General features: G+C 38.4%; 1 protein-coding gene across 1 annotated transcript; it reads right to left on the reverse strand.

The window, feature by feature from the left end:
* Nucleotides 1–503: 503 nt before the first annotated feature.
* Nucleotides 504–8,235, reverse strand: LOC148069438 (high-affinity choline transporter 1-like). The gene is made up of 8 exons (XM_087802449.1): nucleotides 8,052–8,235; nucleotides 4,717–4,830; nucleotides 4,196–4,351; nucleotides 3,276–3,424; nucleotides 3,060–3,203; nucleotides 2,242–2,395; nucleotides 1,109–1,323; nucleotides 504–1,007 (listed from the first exon to the last, which is right to left on the reverse strand). Exons 1-8 carry the CDS (start codon nucleotides 8,233–8,235, stop codon nucleotides 504–506), a joined length of 1,620 nt encoding a protein of 539 aa, XP_087658575.1.
* Between the last annotated feature and the right edge of the window lie 3,248 nt (nucleotides 8,236–11,483).

An 11,483-nucleotide genomic window follows, 5' to 3' on the forward strand; every position in this document is an offset into this window, starting at 1 on the left:
AGTCGTTGACCATCATAAGGATTGTAGCAAACAAGCAAAGACAACTGTGATTTACCATCATCAAGTAAAAAAAACTGTTCATTTTTGTGCAAAAAATATAAAAATGCACTCCTTTATTTGCAAAAAACATGAGCACATTTGTTAAAAATGTACTTAAACCTTGACTTTGTCTCAAAGTCACCAATGAGAGGTAACAAAACCAAGGGGTTCGAGCCTTCCAGTGAACAGGAAATCTCTTATAACTAATAAAAAATGTAACTTCATTTTCTTCTTCATCATCATGTCAACCTTCAGTTCTACAGCTACCCTTTAGGCATATATTTTATTGAGTAATGATTTGATTGTTTAAACTCTTTGTGACCCTGGTCCGTAAAAGTGCTCGACCAATAAAAATGACTTACTTACCATTGATCAAATGGTACATATATTAAAACATAAATACACTCTATAAAAAGAGTTTAACTTGCCATTATGTGAATGAATCATTTAAATTTGGAGATGGTTTAACAATTAGGCGTCAACATGAGCTCATTTGTTCCATCGCTTTGAGGCTGCTCAGTGCGTTTATGCGATTTTAGTCCAAACCCATCCAACTTCTCAGGGAACATGTTGCAATTAACGATCGCTTCCATCATGACGGAGACAAGAAGGATGCTGGCGAATGCACTCAGCATGCATATCGTGTTGACGGGAGCATTCTGCAGGTAGACGCCGTCCTCTACAACGCCGCCGGGGAACTTGATGACGGCTCGTATTCCGAGCATTGGCTCTCCACACATCAGCCTCAGGAATATCCCCACTAAAAAGCCTGCAATCGAGCCATATCCGTTGGATACGGAGAAGAAGAGAACACAGACCAGCTGTGGAAGCATCAAGATGTAGGCAATTTCACCACCTAAAACCCAAAATGCCATAACCCCTGTGTGCAGGAAGGTGAGAGATGTGCCAGCGAGACCAAACAGGACCACGGAGGCGCGAATCACAAGGCGCATCTCATTCTCTGAGGCCTGAAACAAAAGATTTAAAAAAAAAAGAACACAAAAAGAGTCAACTTAATGGGGGAACATAATAGAATTTACACGCATGCAATCCATTTTGATTCCCTGACCTTGCTCCTCAAGACCGTGTAAATATTTGCCGAGAAGATGGAGGCAGCTGCCAAAAGGGAGGAGTCCGTTGATGACATCACTGCAGCAGCGACGGCACCGATGCCCACGACAGAGATGAACGGCGGGGTCAAGTGTTGAAGGGCGAGAGGTAGAATCAGACCGGTCTGTCCTCGTTCATACGGGGCTGGCGAACCATAAGTCGTCTGGTTCCAGTCTGGAAAACAAATGTCATTTTTAGTTTAGGGTCTTGGGCAACAGTGTTCACAACCGCCAACCTCATATTTTATGTACAATGAGTTCAATGAGTATGGATCTGCTTCAAGTGATGGCGTGAGTCATGATGGTGAGATTGTTAAACGTGGACTTTCTGTCAGAGTTCCATTTCTACACCCTGTCAGGAGGACCTATTGTACCATTAGTCTGTGTACAATTGCAGTGAGATTGTTTCTTTGAATAAGGGCCTTCAGATAAGCCTCACATATCTCTAGTAAAGGCATGAAATGAAGTCAATATTTTGATGTGCTCTACTCGGTTAATCACTATTAACAGGAGGTCCTAAAACCGTCTTTGTCGTCCTGGGAAATACCATTCTCTATATTCTAACTTCAGCCTTCTCCATATTCATGTCTTAACAAGAAGGAGCTGTCTCACCTGCAGTTAATACAAAAGTCTGCAGCGAGAATTCTGACCCACTCAAGTAGAAGAACTCACATTTCTCCGATCCTTAAAACTTTTCACTGGCTTCAAGTTTCTTTCAGGATCAACTTTAAAATTGTGGTTCTTACTTTCAGATCTATTCATGGTCAGGCTCCTCCTTACATCACTGATCTGATCCAGCCTTACAGCCCAGCTCGGGCTCTGAGGTCTGTGGATCAGAATCTACTGATGGTTCCTCGCACACTGTTCAGGACCAGAGGAGAGAAATCCTTCCAGGCTGTTGCTCCTAAGCTTTGGTGTACTGACTCCTTCAAGAAACATCTTAAGACATTTTTATTTGTGTAGGGCGTTTCCTTGATCTTCTGGAACTCCTGTGTTGTTCTCAGTATTATCTTGACCTTTTAAGTATTTATTTTATTGAGTATTGTTTTTATTGTTTAACACACACTAAGACACACCTGACTGTGACACTTGCCTGTAGATGCAGCAACCGCTCCAATCAGCAAAGGTGGTATTCCGAATGTCGGGATAATGAAGGCTGCGGCGTAGCATCTGACTTTGGCTGTATACGAGGAAGATGCTGATAATGTCCTCTGATGAAAAGCCTGGAAGCCGATGTCACCGATGCTCTGAGGATCACAGCCAATTGCAAAAATTGGGTGTGGGTACATTTCAGGCTTCTTGAGTTTGAGGTGAAATGACCATATGAAGTGGATCCTCTTCCCACATCCTTTTGGTGAGTGAGACAAGGATGATCAATCAAAAAAATGTGATCATATGGTATGATTTTTAGTTTAAACAGGGACGTCCCATATAGTACATGTTTGGATTGCATATGATACATTATTTACCCTGAACTATTTCTTTATTCTTATCTTATAGGCCTTTCACATGAAGCCACAGTACTATATGTAATGCAGTTTTGTTGTTTGAACACAGGGTGGGGCACTTGGACACAAATGTGTGTAAGACTGTTTGAGCTGGTGGTGAGTGTGTGAACCAGGGAAACACACATATTTACCGAACTCAAAGAAGAATTAGAAACTGGTTTATTGTTATTGCCTCTATAAAGCTTGAAGGGTATTGGTATTTTAATTATTTTATGATCCATCATGTTGGTTTAATCCCATGTCCATACAAGTTAATGCCACTTTATTAAAACCCTCAAGAAAGCTTCAGTTTTTGCTCAAAAAGCGTCAGTGGAGCGTATGTTTCCTAGCACCAATTTACAATTAAATTGTAATGAAAACCAAAGCAAACCCACGTTTGATGATTCAATATGTTCTCTCTTACCAGTAGTAAAAAAATGTCCACCCATCGCCATGCAGTAGTGCTGGTCAGAGACCCCACCCAGGCTGGCTGGAAGGTCGCGTTAAAGGACGTGGTGGTGATGTCCACCATGGACGGATTACTAAAGATGAACGGGATACACAGCCACTGTAGGGAAATATTGTTGGGTTACTTTAAAAATCATCTCAAAAGGAAAACCTTTTGTTGCATAGTACTCACTGAGGTGATGAAAATGAGGATCAGCTGGATGATGTCCGTGTAAGCCACGGAGTAGAGTCCCCCCAATAGTGTGTAGGTGATGGCCACGCCGGCAGAAATCCAGATACAGATTGCGTAGGACAAGTCAAGGATCACGCTCATCGTTACGCCTGAGGAAAGTCAGCCTAAGGTCTAGGTCACTGTACATATAGATTTAAAACATCATGACATGTGTAAATATAAAACGCCATGAATACATAAAAATCAGCATCAATGGGTAAATGTTTGAACGTCAATTGAGCATGTGCTCCCTTTCCTTCTGTTGCAGATCAAATTCCTCACTCATTCAGGTTAGAGGTTCTCTGGCTGGGCTACCCTTAAATCAAATGGTAATACAGGTGACAGGCTGTACTTAAGAAATGACACCTGGGATGGTTAAAATTGTTTTAAAGGTAATGCCTGACTTTAGGAACCTATGATGTATAAAGTAAGTAAGTAAGTAATTAATATTTATATAGCGCTTTTTTCAGACCAGGGTCACAAATCGCTTAAACAATCAAAACAATACTCACTTAAATATATAAAGGTCAAGATAGAAGTATAAATCTATTTTAACATGTTGAATGATTCCTATTGGTAGGAAGAAGTTGAAACTCAAAGGGATGGCTAATACAATGGGAGAGAGCAAAGAGGAATCCCAAATATAAGGAGGGTTTTCAGTGTCAGACATTGGAAAATAACTTAAATTCCAGGACTGCCAACATTAGGACCATCGACAACATGTAACCACAGTCTCCAAAATTGAGTTAAGCCAACAGCATCATGGCAGTTTAAGGAAATATGGAGAACTTTTCCTATCCATTGTTTTTCTCCAGTGTTTGCTAAAATGTCATCTAATGGAAAACTAAGCGTCTTCACTAACTTCTGCAAGTGAGACTTACCTAAGCTGATGAGAGTCGAGGTCACCCAGATGATTTCCGACATAAGCGGGGCCAGTGACAGAATGGCACAGAGTTTTTTCCCATACTTGATCTGGAAGGGGTCCATCATTGTCACATACTTCTTCTCTCGCATTGGAACTGCGAAAAAAGTACCACCTGGAAAAGATAAAAATACAAATGTATTAATAAAAATGAAGTTGTGTGGAGACAATTCCAGCAATAACCAGCTCTAGTTGTGAGCAGGTTTTTTGATGCAACAATTTGACTATTTTTTCTGCTTTTGAGTTGGTTGACAGTAGTAGTGATGGGGTTGATGAGGCTTTATGATAGAGCTGTGTAGTGATAACACTTTATCATGATACAGTGTCTTCATTTTGAAAGGCCACTAGATGGCACTCTCTTCTTTATCATTGTTAGGTTCTAATCCACTAATTTGATGAAACTTGGCATAATCTTTAAACTGAGAGTCCGAGGGTCTCATCAACCCATCATTATAGAATAGGTTTGAAATATGCACTTACCAACAATGAAGGCCACGGTTGCTGCCACCGGCATCACGGCCCAGATCATGCCCAGTTTTGGATCGTAGACAGTCTCCGCTGTGCCTATGAGGAAGGTTCCACCGACCCAGGTTGCTGGTATGACACATTTCTTAAAGTTACTTAAAGTGATAGTTAATCCGAAATCCAAATTTCACGAGAGTAAGGGTAAACATGAGCTTCCACACTGGAAGCTCTTGTGATATTTACCCAGAGTGTTTACGGCCTGTGAAGCATGTTAGCCTTCATCACTTTTTATTACACAATTTAGTGATAAGATGATAAAGCAAAATAAAATGTGTCATTTAAGAATCATTTAAGGCGTCTCAATTCTGAAGTTTTTAAAATAACTTTATGTTACATGTCTATAACACGTTATAAATATATGAATAATGCATTATACTGTATGCATAACAGTCAAGCGTGTTCTTTACATTTTCAAAACAAAACACTTTTGGCAGATGTTAAGTTGACACTTGACACTGACTGAAACATAATCATCCCGTCAGATCTTCCTGTTGACACAACTGACCAACTAGAATGACAGAAATGTTTGAAATGTGAACGTTTCGCCCCAAAATACCAGAGATAAAAAATGTTCCAACAGTCAATTATCCACACCTTCCACAGCTGTTCCCTCATCATATTTATCAACCCCTACAATATTTTTAAAATATAGTTGATTATTAGCATACCATTTATACACCGTATGTAAAATGAATTATCTATGTAGGAGTTGTCACTGGGTTGCTCACAGGTGTAACATACCATGTTATGACCACGTATACATGTTTATAACTGCAGTCTGAAAAGTCCTATAACCCCCTTATAAAGCATTATAAGTATATGCTTTATGAGTTATAGGTATTTGTGAAATAAAGTGTTTTCAAAATTGAATTTATTAATCATATATCAGGTATATTTGGTCACATATCTCAAAAAATGAGGTACACTCTCTATAAAAAGTGTCATGTCTATTTCACTATTAACACTTTAACAAAAACATTTTGTTTTTGATTTTTTTTATTGAAGTGCTTTGTGATGCATCAAGTATCAACAATTCCGGGCTCATATTAGACTCTCAGTTGACACCGTTCAAAAGATAAAAAACATTTCCTATTTGTTCTCAGGTGTGCCCTGTTTATCCAATAAAGTATTATTAAATACTTAAACCCATGGTCTAAAACAAAGGTAGGGATTATTAATGGCTGATAGTCCCTGAATTTCAGCTCTGATATTTAAAATAGCCACCATCAACAAAATAAATACTATGAGATGCTTAACGGATTCAGTAGCAGTTTGCAACTAAATCCAATTATAGTGAGTAAATAAAAGTATATTAGACTCATAATTGGGGGACACAGAGTTGACATGTGATCATCACGTGTCATCAGTCGGTATTTGACGTGTAAACTAACAAGTTAAGTCTGTGTACACCTCCTCACACATCTTTTCAATTGAAATTGGATAACATTTTTTGAATCATACATTTTTCTACTTTAGTATTTACTCCAGGAATACATTTAAATGAAATTAAAAATTGTCCATCCATCTTATATTAGTAATGGATTCAAATTAAATTTAAGGTCAACATTTCTTAAGGAATGTGAAATGAACAGAGAAGGACTTAGAAGGATAGACCATATCAGCATTATAATTGCCCAACCTTTGTCAATTGACAATTTGAGTGAAAACCTTTAAAAAAAAATCTGTTTTTGGTTTTCTAAAAACTTAACCACAATTTTTTAATTTATGCTCGTCCAACATATTTCGCTTGTCCAGTCGTCTGAACCGACGAAAGCAGAATTTGTAAATTTAGCCTGCTTAATCCTCCTCCAACCCAATGTTTATTTTAAAAAACAAACAAACACATGCACCGTCTCTGTCCAAGCAAGTAAGGTAAGGTAAAGTAAAACCTGTATTGATCTGCATAGGCAAAGGCAATAGCCATAGGGGGGTAGTCCTTATAATAATGTGTAAATAGGACTTCATCCCCCCCATTTTGTGTATTTTTGACGTGTGTCCACTTGTAATTATTTTTAAATACTATACTTTTATATTATGATTATTATGATTTTTAATATATGTACTGTACTGTCTCAATATAATGTGTATATATGTATGAACTGCTCTGACAACCTAAATTTCCCAAATGTGGGACGAATAAAGATATATCAATCAATCAATCAATTTCTGATCAGCACCTTAATACAGCACATCTGTGAAATACATTATTAAACTGCATATTGGAAAAGTTTTGGTATTCAGCTTGTAAAACATTGGGAACAGAAACAATGGTGTTTAATTTTTGTCAGAAATACATTTTTGGAAGCTACTGCATCTGTAAACTTCACAGACATCAATAGAAAATCATGTATGATCAACTTTTTGTTGACTCCTGGACCAACAGAGTCCTGCATTAAATAGCAGAAAAGATAACATTCTGGCTTCAGTTTTTGGTGGTGGAATATTTTACATCCGTCAAATGTGACATGTTTCTGTCCAATAATAAAACAGCTTGCACCTAGTTGGTGACCAAAAGCACAAATACAGTTTACCGTAATCTCCTTTAACTTCGTGAACCAGACAGGCAATGTTTTTGTCAGTAGTATTTCATAAATATTGATGTATGAACTTGTCTCTAATATCTTATATATTTTTTCTAAACAAATCAGTAATACCATGCATTAACGAAAAAGGAAGGTTGCTTTAATATTTTTATATTACATTAATGTCTGTTGTGGGAGGGTCAGAGCCAAGTTAGACTGCACAGAGGAGACCTGTTAGTCCGCTGTTTATTGTTATTTCAAATCATCCCGTCCTAAACACCCTCAGTGTTCGTATGTACAAGACAGGAGAGAGGGCTGAGAGGCAACCAAACAAAGTGTATCATGCAGGGTTAAAAAAAAGGGAAACATAATCACATCGATGAGCTGTTTGACTGTGACAGGGGAAACAAAAATGTACAACTGTTGATGTGTTATCTCCATTTTTGCAGAATATTCTACTAGATTAAAAAAAGTAAATCAATAAATAATAAAACAGAAACAGGATCATATAAGGCTGTCAATACTTACCCTACATTGGACTGACACCCCCAGTTAAATAAAAATGTTTGAATATTACAGTTTTTTTGTATAGTTCAATCTTAATTATTATTATTATACATATCTAATGTATAATAATCGATAATAATAATATGATAATAATATTTATAAAAATAAAGGCTTATTGTTTTATTTTGTCTTTGTTTCTTTTGGTTAAAATTAACACCCAGACCACAGGTAAAACAAAATGCAGTAGGGATGCAGACTAACCTGTTGTGGTGAAGATGCCAACCCACAGGCTGATCTTTCTGTCGCCTAGCAGGGCCATGTCTGCATGGTTGGCCTGGGTCCGATTCTCATCCCGCTTTGATTTAACGGAGGCCCATATGCCAATGCCCAGGACCAGAACGTAGAATACGAGGGTTGCAATTAACCCCCCCACGTTGAGAGCCATTGCAATCTCCTGCTTTGCTGGTTTGCATCTGCAACCTGCCTATATTATCTGATGTTTGTGGGAGGACGGGAGTGGGATGGGCAGGAGAAGGAGGAGCAGGTGGAGGAGGAGCAAGTGGGACAGGTGAGTCTGAACTTTCTGGTTTTGACATGTTTTGCTAAAAAGGATGAAACAGAAATAATAGACAAATAATGGTATATCCTGAATGTGTTTGTTATTAAACTGACTCTTCTAAACTGTTTATCTGAGGTAAACATAAAGTAACCCTTTCTTTTGTGTTTGCCTTAGATCCTGTTTGTGCGTTTCTTACGCAAAACCATGATGGACAACATCCAAATTCATTTGTATTTGGTACCTTCAATTTTACTGTTTATTTCAAATGGCAGAAAATGATTTCCATAGTTTTAATGTTCTACTACTTTGTTGTAATTTGTCTTTTCATCTTTTTCGCCATTTTAGGTTAACGATAGTCCCGTTTTCTAGATCAGAGTTATCAGTGGGATCTGGATAACTCTCACGTCTTACAGAAACTAGACATTTCGGACGTCATTCACTGTTTCTTTCAGATTGAAGAGAGTGATTAAGCCAGTGCCAGCATCATAGGGGCTGATTTGGCTTTATTTCCCAGTACTTCATGGTTTTATCGGATGACACAAGGCAGGAGATCGATTAGATACTCAATCATTTCAAATGTAGACTGCGAAACTATTGTTAAAGTGTGTACGGCAGGGTGACCATAAACCGTTGTGACAAATTATCCTGTTTAACAAGACATCCCAGTAGTCACAACTGGGTTTCTGAATCTCAGCAAAGATCATACGTGTAGTTTCAGCAGACAGTACTTTGAGGGTGCTCTTGGACACTGTGTCAGGATGTGCTCATGACACTTGGTGGGCCAGAGACTTTGACGTCCCTCCTGATGCTTAAGCCAGAAGCTTATATTGTAGTACCCTTGGGTCTGCTGCACATAAGGAGGCTTCTAAAGGGCTTCCGAAGCCAGACCTGTTGGAGAATCATAGACTGTTTCTTCCATTATGGTGTTGCAAGATCTCCTTTTTTTTCTTCTTTTTGGAACCTCTTTAAAGCCTGCGTTCTGTGTCAGACGAAGATGTCCACAGGCCAGCATTAGTGACATCAACCTGCCATAGAGATGCTGGCTATTTACCAAGTGCTGCTCCTTTGGATCTGCTGCTGGCATTTCTCAGTCATTTTAGCAATGCTGCTCTGCAGTAAATCTGTGACTCCCTGACCTGGTGTCTAAAGGAATTATGAGCTTAAAAGGTCAAGACAACACCGAGACAAACACAAGAGTCTCAGAAAATCAAGGGACGAACAAGTCAATGCAATTAAGTGCCTAAATTCTTGTTGCACACAGATTCATACATCTGAATATTTTTTTAGAAGATCTACGAAGTTCTTAGTACATGAGGCCCCAGAAGATCACCCTCAGCTGGTCCACTCAGACTGGAAGGGGTGTGGCTAACAGTTAATTTCAACAAGGACCATTTGTACATTTAGATTTATGCTAGCACAGAACTCTCACCACTCGGGCACACTACTACACAACCTTTAAGGATTTAGCATCTCTGTGATTTCTTGCATAAAGTAAAACCCAACAAATGTAACATACTAAACTACATGAAGATGAGTATTTGTATCTTTAAGGTTCACAATAAACTATGAACAGCGGCATCTGAGTCTGCCTCAGACTAAAGATAAGACTGGATGTGAAAACTGAGTTGTGCAAGATTTCTACTTCAGATGTGCGTCCTGGTGATGCTTGTAAATATATCCTTCTTTCGTTTTTTTCTCTTTCGTGTTAAACTGGGAGTTCATTCACCCTGCCTGTCATGTGTTGTGGAAATGTGTCTTAACTTTGAAGAAGTTTCAGAGGACAACAATGGTCTTTGTGTGTTTTATTTTTAAAAAAGGAAATCTTTTCAAAGAGAGTGGAACAACAAGCCTTCAGCAAGTAGTGTTAAAGTACTCACTGAGACAGTCTCAGCAAGTTAACCATCTTATATACATTCGTGGCAAAGCACTCAAACCACACCACAACTAAACATTGTTTAATTTGCTCAGTGGAGTCCAAGACTGAAGACAGACACTGTTGATACATATAGTTGACATATGTGAGTCTTCGCCGTCTGTGATTATGACTGCATTTAATATTATAAAAAGGAGCATGCATAAGAAACAAAACCCTATCATGTTGAAATGCACAAGCAGTTTTACAACCTTCATTATCATTTTCCAACACAAAAAAAAGGTTTAAAAATGGGAACCAGTAAACGTTGGATAGTTTGTCCAATCACTACTAGGAACGTTCAACTTCTTACCAGTTTAAGTCACTTTTGCGTCCTGAACGATATTGTAGTCTCTTTAATAGATGTTGGACCTCTAATGTACTCGTCCGTGTCTGTTAGTACAAAACTCTCTATCAATTGAAATATTTACATTAGAAAATGTGCTTTAACTTCGCCCTCTGAAAAAGGTTTGTTTTGTCTGGGGATGAATTCTCGTCTAACATAACCCCCCCTACTCTTCTGTAATTGGTCAAGCGTTAAGGTTTGCCACCTCGCATCATCAATCCCGGAAGTCTCCAAATCCAAGGGACTCAGTGTATAAACAAAGCAGGCGTAATTACAGTTGGCTGGAGGAGGAGTGAAGCCATTATTACGTCATAATGATACATAATAACTTCAAAACATCGTCATGAAAAGAGACTTACTGCATCTTGGAGAGGAAACTTCAACATTTGAAAAGAATATGTACTATGACAATTGTCTGGCGACTCAATTCTGTTGTTTAAACATATGACAAGATCATGTGATGACCAACACTTCTTAAATAAGTAAAAATACAGCCGTTGTAGACAAAGGGAGGAAATTGTGTCAACTTTACATAGGTTTGTAAACAGATCCTGATGACAAGACTAGGGGCTGGCACCGGACGTGACTCAACTGCTCTGTAATCCACATGTTCGAAAGGCACAAATACACACGAGAGTCCAAATTGCATTAATAGAAATTAGATAACACATTGCAAACCTAACCATCAGAACACAAGCAGCACACACTGCATGTTTATCGTGAAATCAATGGTTTTCGTGGGAATTCCCTCAGTTCAAGTCAGCATTAATGCAGACTTACAGAAAATGGGTATAAATGGTTTAAAAAAAACAACGTTTAAGCCTTACATTAGTCAACAAACGATTGTACATTGGGACACCACCGAATCCTTGAGGC

Source organism: Callionymus lyra, chromosome 11, assembly GCF_982586985.1.
Source record: "Callionymus lyra chromosome 11, fCalLyr1.hap1.1, whole genome shotgun sequence".
NCBI classification, from domain to species: Eukaryota; Metazoa; Chordata; class Actinopteri; order Syngnathiformes; family Callionymidae; genus Callionymus; species Callionymus lyra.

Excerpts from the sequence above, each read along its gene's own strand:
- LOC148069438 (XM_087802449.1), bottom strand. The coding sequence starts at position 8,235 with ATGGCTCTCAACGTGGGGGGGTTAATTGCAACCCTCGTATTCTACGTT. Across the intron at positions 3,425-4,195 it reads CTCGACTCTCATCAGCTTAG|GCGTAACGATGAGCGTGATC; the intron begins GTAAGTCTCACT and ends GACTTTCCTCAG. Across the intron at positions 3,204-3,275 it reads TCCTCATTTTCATCACCTCA|TGGCTGTGTATCCCGTTCAT; the intron begins GTGAGTACTATG and ends ATTTCCCTACAG.